Source organism: Ochotona curzoniae, unplaced genomic scaffold, assembly GCF_017591425.1.
Source record: "Ochotona curzoniae isolate NIBS_2020 unplaced genomic scaffold, NIBS_Ocur_1.0 contig_291, whole genome shotgun sequence".
NCBI lineage: Eukaryota > Metazoa > Chordata > Mammalia > Lagomorpha > Ochotonidae > Ochotona > Ochotona curzoniae.
Genome location: NW_024465649.1, coordinates 5,181,134 through 5,202,467, shown reverse-complemented (window position 1 = coordinate 5,202,467; position 21,334 = coordinate 5,181,134). Strand labels below are relative to the sequence as shown.

General features: G+C 42.3%; 1 protein-coding gene across 1 annotated transcript in view; it reads left to right on the top strand.

Annotated features, from left to right (window-relative positions):
- Nucleotides 1–21,334, top strand: part of PATJ (PATJ crumbs cell polarity complex component) — a 338,320-nt gene that overhangs the window by 286,680 nt on the left and 30,306 nt on the right. The window contains exons 34-37 of the mRNA XM_040978446.1: nt 9,985–10,068; nt 14,964–15,157; nt 17,685–17,832; nt 18,898–18,984. Coding sequence (XP_040834380.1) covers nt 9,985–10,068; nt 14,964–15,157; nt 17,685–17,832; nt 18,898–18,984 — 513 coding nt within the window. The remainder of the gene's footprint in view (nt 1–9,984; nt 10,069–14,963; nt 15,158–17,684; nt 17,833–18,897; nt 18,985–21,334) is intronic.

Here is a 21,334-nt window from a genome sequence, read left to right as displayed (position 1 = left end):
TCCTTTGTACAAAAGATTGGAATGAGTTCTTTGATCCTTGTTCAGAACGCTTGATCATAAATATTTATTCCCTTCTACCCACCCATCTATCCTCCTACTCCAAGTTTACTAATTAGTTTACATTGAAATCTAAGGTTCAGAGGACTTGTGCTAATCTCCCTAATGAAAGATCAAAGGCACTTTTCTTTTCTGATGCTTGCATCCTATTCCTTAAAACCTCCCTGAATCCCTCATTGTCCCCTTCTCAGAAATGCTTGCTTACTGATTACAAGTTTTACACTACTGTTCTCAGAGCAAGTATAATATAGCTCTCCAGACTCATTTACTGAAGTTATTTTATCATCAGCCTCAGGAGTTCTAGCGAAGAAAGCAAAAACTTAAGAAATAAATCTTTCATCTTGGAATATCAGTAAACTTGACTTGTTACGGGGTTGAGCAATTTGACAGAGATGAGGTTAAGGCCTCTAGGACCCTTTCTGTGTAAGAGAACTGCTCTGTGGATGCCGTTGCTAGAGAGCCCAGACTGGGAAACTGTGTGCTCACAGACCTGACAGCACATCAGAACCTCAGATCTGTAACTATTAATGCAATAACAGTGGTGGCAAAATTCTATCTCTTAGGGTTATTTTGTGGGTTCATTAAAATAGTGAATTTAAGAACTCTACCTGATATGCGCCTACCCTGAGTTATTATTCAATATTAATAAGAATTGATATTGAAGGAGGTCTTCACCCTCTTCTACATGTCTTTTATATATTAGATGTAGGGCTGATATTATAACACAGCAATTGATGTTACCACCCACAATCCTGGCAAACAATTTGAGTGCTAGTTCAAATCTCAGCTGATCCATATCTGATCTGGTTTCCTGCTGATGCACCTGGGAAAGCAGTAGGATTTGGAACGGTCACTTGGGCCCGTGCCATCCAAGTGAGATACATACATGAAGTTCTCTGCTCCTGGCTTCAGCCTGGTCCAGCTCTGGCATTGATGCCATTTGGGGAATGAACGAGTAGATGAAGAACATCAGCTGATCCAGAGTGGAATGAGCTGCCAGGTGATAGTGAATGCCCTATTCTAGGAGGTGCTTTGACAGGCCAGGAAGATGTTCTACATGGAAATCATTATTGTTAAACTTTGTCATTTTTTATTTCGCTACAGTGAACCATATACAACTCTCATTGCTTTTCAAAATGATAGTAGTCTACAGAAATGTTTTTCTCACCATCTGAATGTATTCTCCCTCAAAAATTTCTTAGAATTTCAGTGTCATATTTTTTTAATTAAAAGTTTGTTTTTTTAATTGGACACAGCACAATGGCCTAGTGGCTTGATCCTTGGCTTGCAAGTGCCGGTATCCCATGTGGGTCCTTGTTCGTGTGCCAGCTCTTCCACTTCCGTTCCAACTCCCTGCTTGTGGCCTAGGAAAGCAGTAGAGGACAGCCCAAAGCCTGGGGACCCAGCACCTGTGTGGGAGACCAAGAAGAAGCTCCTGGCTTTGGATTAGCACAGCTTTGGCTGTGGCTATTGTGGTCACTTGGGGAATGAGCCAACAGATGGAAGATCTTTCTGTTTCTCTTTCTCTCTGTATTTCTGTCTTTCCAATTAAAAAAAAATAAAATCTTTTTTTTTAAAGATTTATTTAATTTTATTGGAAACTCAGATGTACACAGAGAGGAGGAGAAACAAAGAGGAAAATCTTCCATCCGTTGATTCACTCCCCAAGTAGCCACAACAGCTTCACCCTGACCTGGATGGAAGATTTTGTGTGTGTGTGAATAGCTGTGTGTTTGTGTGCCTGTATGTGTGTCTCCCTTTCTGCCCTTCAGATAACAAGTATTATTTAAATAAATAAATAGATAGATAAATAAATAAAAAATAAAGAACCCCTACTTTTAGCTATTTTCATCTTTTGGATTTTGCACTTGCCAATTTATATGTAGGACTGCAGCCATTTAAAGCCAGTGGGTATTTTTAAAGTAAGCAGAATAGAAAACCATTTTACCTTTGATTAAGTGTTTTATTTTGCTGTTCCCCTTCACATGAACTTTGTGCAGTCTGTTTCATGAGGCGTGTGGTTGGCTTTGGCGGATAATCCCCAGAAGCCTAGCTCCTTTTATCATTATTGCTTAAGTCATATATTTTTATACAAAACATCTTATTAACTTCATTTTATTTTAAAATCAAAGCAGAGTTTACAAAAAGTCTATGAATCACACCAAAAGAATGTTAACGAATAGTACCTCTGAATTTCCCGATTTGGACATTGCTGATCTTAACAAATATGACTACAAGCAAAAATGTTATGCAAGCTGAGTAAAATTTAAATAAATAAGGACCAGATGGAACTATAAAATACAATTCAAATATTATCCCATTTCCTCAAAATAAATCTATATTTCAATATGAAAAATTATATTCATATTGATGAGTATCCATTTTTTTAATTAAATCAGATTTGGCAAGTTAATTCCATTTTAAGTAAAAATAAGACATTCTTTCTTGAGCTTAAAAGGAGAAAGCATTTCAATGCTAAAATACAAACTATTTTATATAGTCACAGCACTTCTTACATTAGCTCTTTTATAACTGTGATTTTTCATTTTACATCTTAGTTACCAATAAAAAGTGTGTAAGAGTTTATAATCCCAGAGTTGAAGTATTAGACTTGCTTACATTGTCCATAGCATTAAAATGCACACATGCACCCAGAGCAGTGTTATTTCTTCCCATGTGACTGAGCACTTAAGCCTTACTTTTATGTCAAAAGTGCCACTGTATCTATAGCTTATTGAATTCTCACTCACGTTGTCCGTAGCTTGTTATTTGAGAATGCTTCAGTATTCTGAAATTGCAATCCATCTCTTCCTCTCCAAGGGATTTTGTAGATGCATGTTGGGGCATACCAATATCTTTGTTCCTTTTGTTACAGTTTTGTAGGGATTAATTGAAGTTTGATTACAGTCTGAGATTCTCAAAGCATCTATTCAATGAACTCAAATTTACTAATGAACAGACTAGTACCCGGATTTTAAAAGCCATGATTTCTATTAGGAGAGGGAGGTTTCTTGGACTCTTGTGGACTCACTGTGTTTGTACAACTATAAGGTTAGTTCTGGTTTGTGTAGCATTGGATAAAGAGCGCTGCTGTCTTCATCACATGTTCAGCCCCGATCTGTCTGGGCTACATGCTGAGAACACAGCCTGTTCTGCAGATGGCACACCTGTCCATGAATCTGCATGGTGACAGCCATGGAGAAGAACTATTTTGAATGGTTTCAGCAAGTAGCATCCCTGCTTCTAGGTAACAAATCTGAACTCTGGTTACTTTCAAGAGGAACTTAAAATCTCCAGTTTATACTCAGTGACTTTAGTATTTCTTTTAATCCTCGTGGGCCTTTCATGTGAGAAGAGATGTTTTCCTTTGAACAGCAATAATGGGGTAAAACTCTTAGGATCATTATATGCTTCTCTGTTTAAATATGAAATTCAATGAAGAACTTTTCTGTAGTTGAAATGTTCCGTGGGACTTCTTGTGGGTGCTGTGTGCTAAGGCAAAAATTGAGTATAGATCCAAATTAAATAAAATGTGCCTGCAAACAATAAAATTAAATCATGTAGGCATGTTGCTTTGCCTACCATATAGTTATTACTAAACTTTCATCCTGATGCTTATTAAATGTTAAATGTTAGTCTACTAACAACATCTAGAAATACAAGATTTAATTCCACAAAAGAGTTTATCTGCAAAAGGGTACTTATGGATATCCTTCAGCCCACAGGCGACCTTTAGTTAATTTTTGAGTATTATGGGCCCGTTGTGGTGATGAAATTGCCTTTTGGTGAGTGCTTGATGTGTTTATGAGTTACTTTATCTACTTGGTGGCTTGAACAATAAAGACGGTGTTGAATGGGCTGAAATATCTGATAGATAGATGTTATGAAATATTTTTGAAAAATTCAGAGTTTATGTCCTCTTGGAGGAGTTTGAAATGATTGTAGGACTCAGGAATTATTAAGCCTCTCATAGTGGCTTCTTTAAATTACTGTCAGGAGGGGGTGGCATGATTGATTAGCAGCCTAACCCTCCACCTGCGGGTCTGGCATCTCATATGGGTGCTGATTCCAGTCCCAGCTGCTCCATTTCCAGTCCAGCAGTAGTTCAAGTCTTTGTTCCCTGTACCCACTTGGGAGATCTCGAAGAAGCTCCTGGTTCCTGGCTTCTGTTAGCCTCAGCTCCAGCCATTGCAGCCATTTGAGGAGTGAACCAGTAGATGGAAGGCCTCTCTCTGTCTCTCCTTCTCTTTCTGTATAATGTGCTTTTCAAGTTAAAAAATAAATAAATCTTAGAAAGAATGAATTGCTTCTGAGCTAAAGTAAATCCCTTGGAAGATGATGTTTCACTAATGCTTTTTACCATTGGGGCTTGTTTGGGTTGAAGTGGGATTCTGACATTCTGGCGCCGTCAACCTCTCTGGTCATTGTGATCTCCATTTCAGGATCATCCTTTAGCGTGCATTCAGAGGGTGCTTTCTCAGTTCCAGCACTAGGATACAATGATGTGTTGGAAGCAGCCAGATCCAGAAAAGGTGCTTCAGGGATAGGGACACAGATCCATACACAAGCGCTCATGAAACCATGTTAAGTTCAGTAATATTGGTAGATGCAGTGTAGACCCACAAGAATATTGTTCAGCTTCACCAGGAAGAAAGTCAGAGATTTCATAGAAGCAGTGGCAGTTGCTTGGTGCTGGTAGAATTGAATGAAACAAAGTAAGCAGCAGGAAAAAAAAAAAAAAAAAGGCAGACCTTCAAAAATGTTCCTCAAGCTTTCCAGATACTCAAGTGTAGAATATCTTTGTAAAAACACATGTAAGAGTCTGAGTGCTTCAGACCCTGGTTGGGACACTGCATCCCACATCAAATTTCGAGTCCTGACTTTGTTCTCTGTTCTGGCTCCCTACTAATGCACACTCTGGGCCTGTTGAAGCAGTTGAGTCCCTGCCAGCCCTGTGGGAGACCCAGAGTGAGTTCCAGGTTCCTGACTTTGACCTGGCTCACTCCTGACTGTTACGGGTATTAAGGGAGTGAACCAGCAAGTGGGAGAGAGAGAGAGAGAGAGAGTGTGTGTGTGTCTGTGTGATTTATTTATTTAGTTGTTTGAAAGACACAAAGTGAGAGCTCCCACCTGCTGTCCACTTCCCAGATGACTTCTATAGCTGATTCTGGGGACAGGCCAAACCCAGAGCCAGGACTCACTCTGGACCTCCCACATGGATAACAAGACTCAAATACTTGTGTCTTTACCTCTATCTCCCAAGCTATTAACAGAGAGTTGTGATCAGGATGGAGCCAGGACTCAAATACAGGCAACCCAGCATGGATTCTGGGTCTAATAACTGCTGTGCCAAACTCTTGCCCAAGTAATTATCTTAAAGATTTATTTGTTTGGAAAGGCAGATATACAGAGAGATAGACAGAAAGGAGGAGAGACAAAGAGAAGTATCTTCTATTCGATGATTCACTCCTCAAGTGACAGCAACAGCTGGAGCTGAGCCAATCTGAAGCCAGGAGCCAGGAGCTTCTTCCACGTCTCCCACGTGGGTGCAGGGTTCCAAGTCTTTGGGCTGTCCTTAACTGCTTTTCCAGGCCACAAGGACGGGGAGCTGGATGAGAAGCAGGATTAGAACCAATGCCCATATGGGATCCTGGCATGTGCAAGGAGAGGACTTTAGCCACTACACTTTCGTACTGGGCTCCTGAGTAATTATTTTAAAAGACATACAGAATGAGCCAGTGTTGTGGTGTAATGGATTCAGACACCACCTGCAATGCCACCATCCCATGTGAGTGTCAGCTAGAGTCCATACTCCTCTGCTCCTATTTGCCAGTGTGCCCAGAAAGCAACAGAGGATGGCCCAAACTCTTGGGGCACCTCATGCACCTAGGAGAAATGGGGAGAGCCCCTGGTTCCTGGCTTCAGTTCTTCCCAGCCCTGGCCATTGTAGCCATCTGGGAAGTGAGCCACCAGATGATTCATTCTCTCTCTCTCTCTCTCTGTTTCTCTCTCTCTCTCTCTCTCTCTCTCTCTCTCTCTCCGTGTGTGTGTGTCTGTGTCTAAGTCTGCCTTTCAAATAAATAAATATTTTCTTTAAAAACTATCACTTTCATTAATTTTTTTAAAAAACCATTAGGAATGCCGTATTGTTTGTTTCTAGATGGGAAGATTAGGTGACTGAAGGACAAACAATAGCAGTAAGTTTTTCAGTTTGTGCTGTTTTGAGTGCCATGTGCATATGTTATCTGTATTTAAAATAAATACGTGTTTTTCAGACTGGGAATGTTGAGACAGTAGTTCCTCCAACTGACAGCCAGCTACTTCTTGTAGGATGCTTTTTCCCCTTCTATATTTTCTCCAACTTTGCAATGCAGTTTTCCTCAGTTAAATGCATTTCGGGCATAGACTGGTGATAGTAACTTATTTAAGCAGAATGCTCTTCCCACTTCTCTGAAACCCTACTTGCCTCTTTTGATTAGGGAAACTCAACATTTGAAAGATGTTTCTACCCACTGGTCTTACTTTTTCTGGGCACCAGAGTTGCTAAGCCATGTGAGTGATTTAAGGAACATGGTGAATTTTGTCTTGGATACTTAGCAAAGTGGTCACCTTACAGAAGTTTCTGTCATTATGTAATCACTAGAAAGACATTGGTTTTTGTTGCTGTCAGCTCTGATTATCTGTAAGTGATCCTGAGGTCTATACTATTATTAATAGAAATTAATCTGTTTTCTGGGCCTGAGCAGTGTTTTATCTTGACATCAGTATATTGTTTGTATCTATATTGTGTTGCTTTATATCCTCCTGTGGGAAAAAAAATGCATCTACTCAATAAATAATAGTGGTGCACAGAAACAGGACTGAAAAGGATGCAAGAAGAAAACAAGAATGTCAGAATTAAGAGAGGGAGCCTACCCGTCCTTCTGCAAACAGTGAAAATCCCCCACCTTGAGCCCACAGTCACTGTGAGGGTCATGAATCAGCACCTCACTTCATTAAACTGAAGGCTTCACTTTCTACTTCCACGAGTCACCTTTTTGTTCACTTGCTATAAAAAGATCAACTTGTGGCCTCAAGCTTTTTGCTGTGGCATTGAGATAGTAGTATTTCAGCAGAATTAATGCCATATGGGAAAAACAAATTTGCTTTTGTGTAAGTATAAAATCAGATGCTCAAAACAGATGAGAAACTTGATGTCATGGCGGGAGCAGATGCCTTGGGGTTGAGCAGTCTCGAGTCTGAATTTCATCCCTCTGCTGAAGAGCGGCAGAGATCTGGTTGAATCTGAGTCTTTATGAGCTTTCATTTCCTCAGCTGTATTGGGCCTGATGATTCTGAACTTGGTTAGTTGTTAGGAGAACTAAATGGCACAAATGCCAAATATGGAATATCTTCAGCTCATAAATGTTCAATAAATAGGAACAGACATTCTGACATTAAAAAATAAGGCCCAGGGAAATGGCCTGGTGGCTGAAGTCCTCACCTTGCATGTAGTGGGATGCCCTGTGAGCACCAGTTCATGTCCTGGCTGCTCTACTTATGAAAGCATTTGGGGATGGCCCAAAGCCTTGCGACCCTGCACCTGTGTGGGAGACCTGGAAGAAGCTCCTGGCTCCTCTCATCAGCTAACTCCACCTATTGCAGCCGCTAAGGGATGAACCAATGGATGGAAAATCTTTCTCTGTTTCTCTTCTCCCTGTAAACCGCATTTTTCAATAAAAAAAAAATAAATCTTTAAAAAATAACATTTAATCACACCCTTACAGTGTGCTGCAGATGAGATTGTACAGGTCCTGTAAATACTGAGGCCTGGAAGTGTTAGCTCAGGGCGGCTGTGGGGCTCAGATGCAGACAGTCTGACTGCAGGGGTCTTCCCTTAGCCATTGCCTTTTGTGACCCCTCCTTGGAGTAATCCAGCAGTCTACCTGCAGGGAGGATGAGAAGATCGATCTAGGAATAGAAATCACTGATACTGGAGATGATATTTCTAGGTGGAGGAGTGTTATTTACATGTGCAGGGGCAGGAAGGGCTGAGAGGGAAGAAGTCATCCGGAGCTGCAGTTTTACTTAAATAGCTTTAGAGTTTAAAAGTTAAGAAGCCATCAAATAAGGGGTTAGAAATCATGCATGGAGTGGCTACTGAATGTGACGGTTAAGACACCAATTAAGATGCCCACTTCCCTTATTAGAGTACGTAGATTCAAATCCAGGCTCCAGCTCCAAATTCTACCTGCCTGATAATGGAAACTCTAAGGGTAGCCATTATTAGCTCAAGTGCTGGATGCAAGACCTGGATTTGGGGGCTAGCGATTTTGGGTTCCTACCCGAATTGTTGCAGACATCTGGGGAGTGAATGGGAAATGCATTCATTCTCTCTAAATCCAAAGCCTGTTGCATGGACCTAGGGCTGCTTTCAAGGATGGGATCCATCGTGGTCTGTAGCTCCACCCCTCTCTCCCGCAAGCCTTGCCTGCAGGTCTAACAACCTGTGTGTGTCGAGTGGAGCTTGCAAGTCCCTATGTGGTACAGGTGTAACTCCTCTATGTGGAGTCTTAGCTCTTTGTTTTGCATTGAATGTTCTTGCCCTCACTCTTCGGTCCTCTGAGACGCCTGGTGTAATTCACTAAGCACTTCTTTTTCGTAGCCTCACTTCTATTAAAAGCAGGAGGAGCCATCCATGGCCTCTGGTTGCTTTGACAGCACACAACAATCCCCAAGGCAAGGAATTTCTTTTCTTTTCTTTTAAAGATGTATTTATTTTTATTGGAAGGGCAGATTTCCAGAGAGAAGGAGAGACAGAGTATAAGATCTTCTATCTGCTGATTCACTTCCCAGTGGCCACAACAGCCAGAGCTGAGCCGATCTGAAGCCAGTTGTCTGGAGCCTCCTCCAGGTCTTCCTTACAAGTGCAGGGTCCCAAAGCCTTGGACCATCCTCTGTTGCTCTCCAGGCCACAAGCAAGGAGCTGGATGGGAAGTGGAGCGCATGGGACATGAACCAACAACCATATGGGATCCTGGCGTGTGCACGGCGAGGATTTAGCCACTGAGCCATCATGCTGGGCACAAGGCAAGGGATTTCCAAGCTTGACTTCTTGCTAAGAAGAGGAAGAGAGGAAAATGGTGTGAACAAGTTCAGAGTTCTATTAGAGAAATCTCACTGGCTAAGTGTGCGTTTGGATTTATAGATGGGAGTTAGCCATTAGTGACAATTTCTTCAGATGGGAGGTGATCTCTCAAACACCTTGTGCTGTTGCCTGACTCCTTCACATTAGTAATGTTATTTTATTTAAAAAATGTTTAAGGTTATTATTTTGGAAAGATACAGATTATTGTTCTATTCATTAATGTGAAATATTTTCTCCAACAAAGCTTACTTCCTGTCAGTCTCAGTGTCCTAATTTTCTGACTTGGAATTCTTGAGTTCGGCAGTGTCACGTTAGTGCCCGAGCTGACATGATGGTGGTCAAGTCCACAGCCATCTTACTCCTGCGTGGGATTCTTTCTTCCCGTGCTCCATGCTATGTCCTCCAGGGCTCGTTCGTTCTCTTTCATTGCCCAAGTAATGATGTTTGGCAAACCCCTTTCATCAGGCCACACATTTATACCAAATCCTTGAATACCAATAAATAGCTGTTTAAAGCCATGTTTCAAAATATGCCATAAAATATAAATGAGAATGACACATAGTTCATTTCAGGTTCATGCGTGGTATCAGTATACAGGATTAGCAGTAAGACATGTAGAAGTTTAACGTGAGTCATAAGAGAATTTAATTATGTCTCTGAATATTGCATAGCCTTGTATCTTGTTTATATTAGGTAAGATATATCATTATTAACAATTATAGGTTGCTATCTGTGGTTTGATTACCAAGGGAGCATTTGTGATTCTTGAAAGTTAATAAGAACTTATATTTTATTTCTAGAATGCAATAGTTATACATGAAGTCTATGAAGAAGGAGCAGCAGCCAGAGATAGGAGGCTTTGGGCTGGTGACCAGATACTGGAGGTATGTGATTTTAACTGCAACGCCAGTAAGTCTGATTCCTTTCTTGATGCTGAGCCATCAAGTCAATTTTTCATCTTCTACTGAGTTCTGTCCTCATTGATTTCTTTTTTAACAATCTGCTGTATTCCTTTTTTTTTCCTCCAATATACATTCAACAACGTACTGACTTAGAATCATGGCAGACTGTTACTCTAAGCCTGTCCATGAAAAGTTTTTTTTTAATTATAAAATACGGCTTGTGCTTATTTAAATTTAATATCAAGGGCCCAGCACGATGAGCTAGTGTCCTCGCCTTGCATGCGCCAGAATCCCTCATGGGTGTTGGTTCATGTCCCGTACACTTCACTTCTTGTACATTCCCTGCTTCTGGACTGGGAAAACAGCTAAAGCCTTGAGACCCTGCACCACCTGAGAGATCCAGAAGAAGCTCCTGGCTCCTGGCTTTGGATCAGCTCAGCTCCGGCTGTTGCGGCCACTTGGGGACTAAATCAGAATACGGAAGATCTTCCTCTCTATCTTTCCTCCTCTCTGTATATCTGACTTTGCAATAAAAATAAATCTTTTAAAAAAAAAAGCATGTATATATAGGGCAAGTATTTGGCAGTTGAATTGTCATATTAGATACCTCTGTTCTGTATCGTAGTGCTTGGTTTAAGCACTGGCCTCTCCACTTCCAGTCTGGCTTCCTGCTGATGTGAACCCTGGGAGGCAGCGACTAATTGCCAAGTCCAGCTCCAGCTGAGTTCGGAGCTCGAGAAGGGTGCGTGGAGTCTGCGATAAAGAAAGACACAGACATTGTCACTTGGTGCCTTCTTGCTGCTCTTTTGTTCAAGAAGCTGTCCTTTTTATTTACTTAGACACATCTCAAGCTTCTGCACAAACATTTGGTTTTTTTATCTTTAACTTTAGGACTCTAAAGACAGCATGCACAGATGTTCAATTAATTTTTACTTCATGGTCAACCAGGTGCTCTTAAAGATAATTCTGTAATTTACTATAATCAATTTCTTTAAAGCAAGCCGGTATTCATTCTTCAGAAGTAGCCATTAGGTGACAGCCAGAACTCCAAGGCCAAGGCACAGATGATTTCCTACTAATTAGTAAAACATTCCTACTACATTTTATTTTCACAACTTTATCTATCACTTAATGGGAGAAATACATTAAAAGAGAAAAAGCATAAGGATCTAAGACAAAACGTTTCAAACATTAAATTCCCCCACAACTGCAGACTCTACAGCCTCATAAACATCAAATAAAAATCAAAAGTATATCTCTATGATGTTAATAGAATCGTCCTATATTTCCTCTACTTAAAAAATTGTGAAAGTGGCTAAAACAGCTACATTTTCTATGCTCTAAAGAGTTGCAAGGACAGGCTAACCTTTAAGGTCACAGTAACTATATTTTTTGCCATAGCAGTTTTCACTCATACTCCCATCACTTGCATTAGTTTATAAAATTCTTATTAAGCCATTTCCCAGGAGGCATGCTATATGTCTGAGCCTGATTTTAGGACAATGGGTAGGCACACATTAAGGTGTCCAGAAATGGCATGGGTTTAATTGTACTCCTGTGGGCAGTTAAAGGCCCACTCACCAAGACATTATCAATAACATTAACTCTCAAGCTCACATTGGTTGCAAAAACCATCTCACAGGGGCAAACAACAATGCCTCAATAGATAACAGAATTCTTAGTGCGGTGCTTGAGTGTCCATGCAGCCAGGGGGTGAAACAGCGTCAAGGTGGTCAGAGAGACATCCCCCGGGCCTTGCCTAACAGCTGGACACTTCCCCCCCGACCCCCCGGGCCTTGCCACATAGGGGAGCTGTTCTCTTCACATCCTTGCATCATCCACACCCACTGCATGGACCCCAGCAGCTAATGGCTCAGGTTCCTGCCACCAACATAAGAAACTCAGATTGAATTCTGGATTCCTGGCTTTGTGGTCTAGTCCTGACTATTGTGGGCATTTAGAAAGTAGGCCAGCAGATGGATGCTCTCTATGAGTGTGCATCTCTGCTTCTCAAATTACAAAAAAGAAAGAAAGATAAAAGAAAAAATGGAAGGAAGAGTAAGAAAACAAGCAGGTAAGCAAACAAGCAAGCTTTAGAGGCTGGTGTTGTGACATACCAAGTGAAGCCACCACCTTCAATGTAGGCATGCATATGAGTGTCACTTAAAAGCCTAGCTGCTCTGCTTGTGATCCAGATCCACCCATGCTGATGACCTGGGAAACCAGTGGAGGATGATTCCAAGTGTTTGGGCCCTGCCATCCATGTAAGAGACTCAGATGGACTTCCTGCCTCTGGTTTAGCCTGTTTCACCTCCAGTCATTATACAGTCTAGGGAAGAGAACCAGCCAATGGAAGATCTTTCTGTCTCTCCCTCTCTGTGTAACTCTTTAAAATACGTAAATAAATCCTTTAAAACATCGCTTTTCAATAAAGCACATGCATATAGACACAAATACTTTGCAGGCCTTATTATAGCTTAAATACTATTTGCTTAGTCCCAGTAATTCTGCGTGGTAGATGGAGCTCATGCCTTACCCCAGTGCTTTCAGGCACATAAGAATGGAGACCTCTGGTCCTTCTAGTCCAAACGGTATGTGGTGCTTATTAAAAACCGAAATGCTTGACTTGACTCTTCCAAATTGACTCTTACTTTAGCACAGTTGTTAAAGACTTTCAGAAAGTACAGGGCAGGCACTATCTGAACCAGGGAATGGATGAACAAGAAGCCAGTGCCAGGCGTTCAGGTAGGTGAAACTAAAGAGCGTGTTCCATGGTGCGAAACCTTTAGGCAACATTTGCTTCTTTAATTGCATGAATTTAATTGAATAGACCAGCATTTTATGGTGAATATGTGCATTTTTGCATTGCAGCTTTAATAGAGCACATTGCAAATGACATCATCGACTTTTATTTTTCCTTTTGGTGGCTCCTTTCTGCCTCACAAGATGAAAATAGAGATATAATTAAGGGCAGAAAGCATAGGTGAGAAGGGGTTAAAGGAGAGGTTAGGCTGACTGCAAATTAAATCTGACCGAGTTGTAGGGTTTCTCTGAAGGTCTGTACTGTGTGTGTTGGATGAGGACATGTTCCCAGGGCATTCATTAAGGTGTGAGTATGTGAGGTTACACAAATAAGCAAAGCCTCTTTGGGAAATGGCTCTACTTCTTTAGGACACAGCTAGGTTTTTAGTCATGATGGATTTTGGAGACTTTTTTTTTTTAATTTTTTTTTTTTTAATTGTTGCTTACATTGTATTATGTGATACAGTTTTATAGGCGCTGGGGATTCCCCCCACCCCTCCCATACCCCTCCCCCCATGGTGGATTCCTCCACCTTGTTGCATAACCATAGTTCAAGTTCAGTTGAGATTCATTGCTTGCAAACACATGCCTAGCATAAAGTTCAGTGTCTTATTGTCCAGATAAGTTCAGTGGCCTCTTGGGGAGACCTTCTATGGTCTGAAGATAGGTCTAACAGAGTAAAGATCCGGTCAGTTAAAAGCCCCAACAACCCAGATGTTTCGAAGAATGGAACTTGCATTATTTTTAACATATTGTTTACCCAATACTATGTCAATTAATTCCATAATGTTGTATATTGATACTGAGGCCTTGTTGGGGCTTTTAACTGACCGGATTTTGGAGACTTTTAAAAATTTTTTGTTTTTCAGTCCCTAGATTTTCTGGTCAACTGGTATTATAATTGACATTTTAGGCAAATTAACTGGCTAAAATTATAGCACAGATCAAATGTTAAAATGATTTAGATTATGTATTTAAGGTCATAAAGATTAAGAATTTTTTAAAATATGCCTTTATACTTATGAATTGTAAGACCACACATTATTCTGTAATAATGACTTATAACTGAATGTATGATGTTTCAATGTGGCAGGTATAAAATACACACATGGCAGGTATAAATACACATGTGTCTAAGACTATGCGTAGTTTACTTTAGTTTATAACAGTTATTCCTCAATAAAAGAATTTTATTTTAGCGACTTGTATTGTCTAGACCTTCAGCTATAGCTGCTTTCTTCTAAACAGTGTATTCAGCAAGTGGTGAATGCGCAGGGAAGATCATTGAAAGCAGCTTTATTTTTTTTTATAATCTTACATAGTTGATTAGGGTACAAAGGGTCAAGAGCTACAGGAAAATGGGTAAGACCATTGTTTCCACACCAACATCATCATTTTTCCACTTGTATCTGGGGTCAGGGGAGAAACAAAGGGAGAAGTCCCACCCAACTTCCCACCCATCCCAGGTCCCTGATGTGGGGCATGCTCCGAAGGTCCTGCTCAAGCAGTTTTGATAGTTCAGATGTTCTGAATTGCTGCCAGTCTCGCCATTCCAAGCACGATGAAATCTCTCCAGAATCCACTGGCTGACACAATCCACCTTAGAGTCTCCGTTTGCCCAGATTTTCACTCCCAACACGTGGCTGCGATAAATGATTGATCTGTTATGTCCTCCGTCCTCTGTTGTGGTACCAGGTGTCCTCTGCAGGTTCCGATGGTCTGCCATAGCCTCCATGTGCACGTGGGTATGCTGTCCACTGCTCCGTCTGAGCCTCTGAGGAGGCTCAGCTTTGACACATGCACTCCATGGTCAGACCATGGAACCTGCACTTCTCTTCGTGGTTGGGTTTCTTGTTGATTCCATGAAGTTCACAGTTATGTAAAATTGTTGCAATCAGGAATGTCAACCCTCCGTCTGGTCACCTCTTTTGTATTGAAAGCAGCTCACACTGCCGGCGCTCACTGCTGGGAAGGTCTGGAGGTTTTCCCTGGTTGGATCTAGGAGCTCCAGCAAACTGAGCGAGCAGAGAGGGTCGTGCCGCTCACAGTACATTTCAGGACACCCACTGTTCCAGGTTAATGGCGTGGACCTGCGGAACTCCAGCCATGAAGAAGCCATCACAGCTCTGAGGCAGACGCCGCAGAAGGTGCGCCTGGTGGTGTACAGAGATGAGGCCCACTACAAGGATGAGGAAAACCTGGACATCTTCCCAGTGGATCTGCAGAAGAAAGCAGGCCGTGGCCTGGGCCTGAGCATCGTGGGGAAACGGTAAGAACACGCTTCACCGGTCAGGATAGGTCTTTTCCTTCCGTGAAGCTGAATGCAAACTGGGGACACAGTTTCAAAAGCTGAGACACAGATGTTTGAGCAGTGTAGGTCATATTTGCAAGCAGTGGATTACTACAAGAAAAATCCTGTCACATTCATGTAAAACTTTAAGCTAAATCAGCCTAGCCTGTTGTATTTCCTTGTAAAATAAGAACAGTAGCAAGTTCTCTCAAATTGAAATTACCTAGATGTATGGCTTACATTTAGACAAAAACATCCAAGAAACACTACTATCAAGGCGTATGTATGCTTGCACAATGTTGGGTTAAGAAAATTTGTTCTAGGGCCCGGCGCGGTGCCTAGAAGCTGAAGTCCTCAACTTGAATGGGCCAGGATCCCATATGGGCACCAGTTCTAATCTTGGAAGCCATGCTTCCTATCCAGCTCCCTACTTGTGGCCTGGGAAAGCAGTCTCGGATGGCCCAAGACCTTGGGACCCTGCACACACCTGGGAGACTTAGAAGAGGCTCTGGGCTCTTGGCTCCAGATCGGCATAGCACCAGCCTTTGCAGCCACTTGGGGAGAGAATCATCAGACGGAAGATCTTCGTCTCTATCTCTCCTCCTCTCTGTATATCTGACTTTGCATTAAAAATAAGTAAATCTTTAAAAAAAAATTTTTTTTTTTCCTCTGGGGGACAGATATTTGGCCTGGGATACCCACCCCGCACACAGAAGCACTGGTTCTAGCTCAGCTCCCCTTCCAATTCTGCTCTCCAGTGTGTAGCCTGGGAGGCTGCGCTTTCTGGCTCAAGTGTTTGAGTCCCTGTGACTCGTGGGAATCCCAGATTGAAAAACTAGCTTCTGCTTCCAGCTTAGTTCTACCTTTTGTGGACATTTGGAGAGCTAACCAACACAGGGAAGCTCTGTCTGTATCTGTCCCTCTGTCTCTCTTGCTTTTAGATAAAATAAAACCCAATAAAAAAGAATTGCTTTTTAATCTAAAAGCAAAAGGGAAACTGCTCAGGCATGGAATACATTAATTTTGTTAATTTTGTACTGTGTTAAAACCCATTGAGGAGACATGGTTGAGAAATAAATATATGCTCTTTCTCTTAGAAAATATTTGTTTGCATCAAACAATTGTTCATCTATAACTCTACCTTTAAAATATATAAAATAAAATGTTAAAAATTAAAAAAAAATTGAAGCCGAAAAATAAAAATGTGACCAAAAATAAATTATATGCTAGTATTGAAGCTAATATCTTTTTTTTAAAAGATTTATTTTATTTTTATCAGAAAGTCAGATGAGGAGGAGAGACAGAGAGGAAGATCTTCTGTCCATTGAATCACTCCGCAAGTGGCTGCAACAGCCAGGGCTGTGCCAATCATTCAAATCCAGGAGCCCGGAGCCTCTTCCAGGTTTCCCAGGTGGGTACAGGGTCCCAAGGCTTTGGTCATCCTCAACTGCTTTCCCAGGCCACAGGCAGGGAGCTGGATGGGAAGCAGGGCCACCAGGACACGAACCGGAGCCCATATAGGCTCCTGAGAATATAATACGAGGACTTTAGCCACCAGGCTGCTACACCAGTCTCAAAACTAATCTTATATTTTAATTTTTTTTTTTTTTTTGAAAAGTAGGTTTACAAAGCGAAGGAGATACAGAGAGAAAGATCTTCCATCTGCTGGTTTACTCCCCAAATGCTTGCAATAATGGCTGAAGCTAAGTTGATCTGGAGCCAGGAGCCAAGAGCCTCTTCTGGGTCTCTCAAGGCTTTGGGCCATCTTCCACTGCTTTCCTAAGCCACAAGCAGAGAGCTGGAAGGGAAGTGGAACAGCCAGGACACGAATTGGTGCACCTATTTGATGTTGGTGCTTACACACGAAGGATTAACCAGTTGAGCCATTGCTTTGGCTCCAAAACTAATCTTCTCTAAGAAAATAATGTATACATTTTAAGAATATGTCACTCTACTTTTAAAGTGAATTTTCATTTCACTCCACTAAAATGATACCTTGCAGAAATCATGGCCGTAGGCCCATGAAAATTAATATTACAACAGGTGACATCAATAAGCATGAATACTTAACCAGTGATCTAATGGCTTTATAGGGCTCTGCTCCTGGTTTTAGGGTTTGGTGAATGCATATGGAAAATTAGGGATTTAAGATTTTGTTTAAGAAATATTAAGTTGTAAGACGTGTTAGCAGATTAAACCAGAGCCAGCAATGCCAGTATCCGATATGGGCACCAGTTTGAGACTTTCCAGTTGAGCTCTCTGTTAATGCTCTATGGAGAGCAGCAGAAGGTGCCTGAGGCATTTGAGCCTCTGCTCTCACATGGGAGACCAGATGGAATTCCAGGCTGCTGGCTTTAGCCTGGCCCAGCCCTGGCTGTTACAGCTATTGAAGGAGTGAACCAACAGAAGGAACATATCCCGCCCTCTGTAACTCTGCCTTTCAAATAAATAAGTAAATCATTAAAGAAATATTAGGTTGATGCCAAACCTTCCTCTGTATTAATAGAAGTGGAAGTGGAGTGTTTATTTCTGACATCGTGAAGGGAGGAGCTGCGGACCTGGACGGGAGATTGATTCGGGGAGATCAGATCTTATCTGTGAATGGGGATGACATGAGGAACGCCTCTCAGGAGACTGTGGCCACCATCCTCAAGGTGAGTGTCAGGGTGGCCCTGTGCCCAGACAGCAGAGCCACACCTGCCCCGGAGCTCTTCCAGCCTAGCTTGGTTACTGATGGGTGGGTTTGATGCTGACACTGCTTGTTACTAGCAATCTGATCTCTGATGATTCCGAGTGATCAGGATTCACATTAAAAGAAATCTGTTCGATTGGCTGACAAAAGGGAAGCTTCTGTGGAATTTCTAAGCTAGTTTGGCATCCTTGTGAGAATTCCAAGTCAGAACAATTGTCCTCAATGCATTTGATGGGATGGGCTCTCCCGGCGTGACCAGATTCCTGTTGCTGCTTCACGGGACAGGTCAGGGAGCACGCTCTCGGGTTCATCAAATGTAGCTCTGACAACTGGAAAGAATGCTTAGTATCATCCAGCTTGGTTCCTGCTTACACACTTGAAGTAGGAACCATAGAATGACAGCCCAAGATTACAGTGCTCTGATTAAGTGATTTTCCCACCGACCAAGCTGTGCCTCCCTGAAATTGCAGCCACGTTGGAGTTCAAAATGCACTCCTAAGTGGTTCTGCTATACTTTGAAGAAACCTGTTCATGGAACTTGTAAATTTCCATCCCACTCACACCAGAGCTGTTGTGCGTTTCACAGCCATGAACACTTTGCAAAGACAAATGAAATCTGTTTTAAAATTGGTAGCCTCTTGTCAGAGCCAGCTTCCAATGCCCACCCAGGCGAGGAACTGTGTTTGTAGGTCACTTCTGTGGTTTTGATTTGCTTTGTCCTCTCCTTCGCTGCTTTTTTCTTAGTGGTTTTGTGGTCCATGAGTGTTTTTTCATCAGAAGGGAGAAAAGAAGTACATTGAATGCTAATCCTTCGAACCCACTTTAGAGAAGTCGTGAGACAAAGGTGGCTGAGTGCATTTCTGTCATTTTGCTTGGATGTGGGGATGGCTGCATCTCCTTTTTGCCTTTTGCCTTCACTCCCTTTTGTAGCTGTTGGCTGCAGAGGGGAGGAGGGGAGGCTGGGCTGTGCGATGTTACGACGTCAATGCACCTGTTTTTCATTTCTGTTCTGTTCTTGTCCTCCAAGTGTGCACAGGGGCTTGTGCAGCTAGAGATCGGAAGACTCCGAGCTGGGTCCTGGGCCTCCTCGAGGAAGACCTCGCACAACAGTCAGGTTGTTGATGGCTTCCCAGCGGACTGGCTCTCGCCTGCCCCCGCTGGGAGAACACGCCCCATTTCACAAACGGTTATTTGGAAATAATGTCTGACCTGAGGCACACTCACAACACCGAGTTCAGTCTGTTTCCATGTGTTTGAAATGAAAAGGAAAGGTGGGGTGGCAATTCATTAATCCTTAGGTTTTCTCTCCTCTGTTGTCCACAAATGTTTTCTTAAAACGCCTTTTCTTTGCTACTCTCTTGCCTTCGCACACATGTACACAGCTGTGTTTATTTTTTTTTTAAAAGAGACAGGCAACATCTGGTGGCAATTTGACCCTCATTAGCACAACATTGTTCTCGTCATCCAATTAAATATTGCTATAAAGTTAACCTGTGAATAGCCACTCACATATGCTGAGGGCAATTAGTGGATCTTCCTAGGAGATCCACGGAAGTGGAATGGGAGTTCTCCCTCTGGGAAGGCAGCCTTCGTGGGTGATATTTTGTGAGTCACCAAGCATCCTGTTTATTCTCAAGGCTGATGTAAGCACCACATTTTTCTATTTAACACCTAAGCATGTTCCTCTGTGTTGTTTTTTATTGCAATGACTGACAAAATCAAGACAGCAGTCTCTTTAGCCGTATTTAATACATCGTGCCAGTGTAGAGACTTGGACCTGACCCCCTGGTCTCCTCCATGAGTTCTAGCTGGGCCTCTGTCTTTTTGATCTCCTACCTGGTTGGTTGCCTTGGACATAAAGCCTCTTCCAGGCCTTTGTTCAGGGAATGTTCTGGGCTTATGGTGAGCACACAGGTACATCTAGGAATCTATTAGCTGCCTCTGCCTCACAGGTGTTAGAGAAGGGAGACGGGGAGACCATTGTATAGACAGCTCACTTACCTCAGGAAATCCTCAAAGCAGTCACCCCCAGTAAGCACCATGGTACATTCAGGACTTTTCTCCCCTGCCCACGGGGCCTGTGTGATGGGTGACAAATGTCATGCCTACCAAGAAACAGTGCCGCCGTAGGCGTCGGTGAGCCAGTGGCCATTGATGTTTCTGGACTGGGGGCACTGGAGGTGCCCCGCAATTCTCACAGACAGGCTCTTCCTTCCTGGAAGGTTCAGACCTGTTGAATGACCTCGTTAACACCTCACTACACTCAGGAGATGAGAAAGAAGGCAAATTGTAGTAGAGATGAAATTCTTCCTCCTGTCAGAGAATGAGAGAACCGAACGGAGGTTCTGCGTCTCCCCTGAAAGGGATCTGATTGCCCAGGAAGAAGCAGCCAGTGGTGGCTGTGCAAAGGCTCCCCGGGGTGAAAGGAGAATCACCTGCCTTAAGGGACGTGTGGACTGACAGGTGCCGTGGAAGGGAACCCAGGGGCATGCATGTGAGCATCATCCGATGAACACACTGTACACGCAGGCCAACTGCAGAGCTAGCAGCCTTAGCAGCTGTCCTCACAGTGGACAGCAGCAAACCATGTGCCAGTATCACAACGTAGGCTATCAATTGTAGAAACCAGAACAACTATTTCCCCCTAACCCTCTTGCACAGAAGTTTTATTTCAGAAAGTATGAAAGTTTACTCAGCATTAAAAAAAAAAAAAAAAAGGTCAGTAAATTTTGACTGATAGGAAGAAGGCTGGCCAACAGTGAAAAGCGAGCATCTTCCATGTTCATGACTTGACAAGCAGCTGTCAAGTCAGGGCCCTCTAAGCAGCCCGCAAGGAGGAAGAAGGTAGCTGCCTTCTTCAGTGCAGGATGAGTAGAGATTGTTGGTTTGAGCCATGGAGAGTAGACTCATTTTGAGACAACTTTTGGCTTTGGGGCCACCAAGACTTCATTTTGGAAATGACTTTTCCCGCCAACCAGAGGGAAGTCTGGCTCCTCTGCCAAGGAAAGCGCATATAGGAAAACACACCTGAGGGATCTTTTCCTTGGGGACTGAGGGAACAATGCCAGCCAAAAACCATATGCCTAAGTTAGGCCTTGGCAAACTGAGATTATAACAAAACAAAACAGAAATTCTAACACATTATACTTTCTTAGCTCGGAGTAGTTCACTGTGGCATGAAGTATTTATGTTATATACTTTCAGGGAAAATGTAAAAGCATCCCTTTAAACATGTCCATTGTGAAGCATATTGTAACTTATCTTTAACTGAACTTTTAAAAGAAACAGAAACTGAGTGAGGTAGATGATTGGACATTTTTGATTTAAAAATTTAACCAAGTTGTAGTGTGGAAACTAAGTGATGTGTAAATGGGCACCACTTACATGATTCTCCAAGCTTTTCTTTGTATTTGAAATTTTCCATTTCTTGCGAATGTTAAAATACTAAGAACAGCTTGCTCATA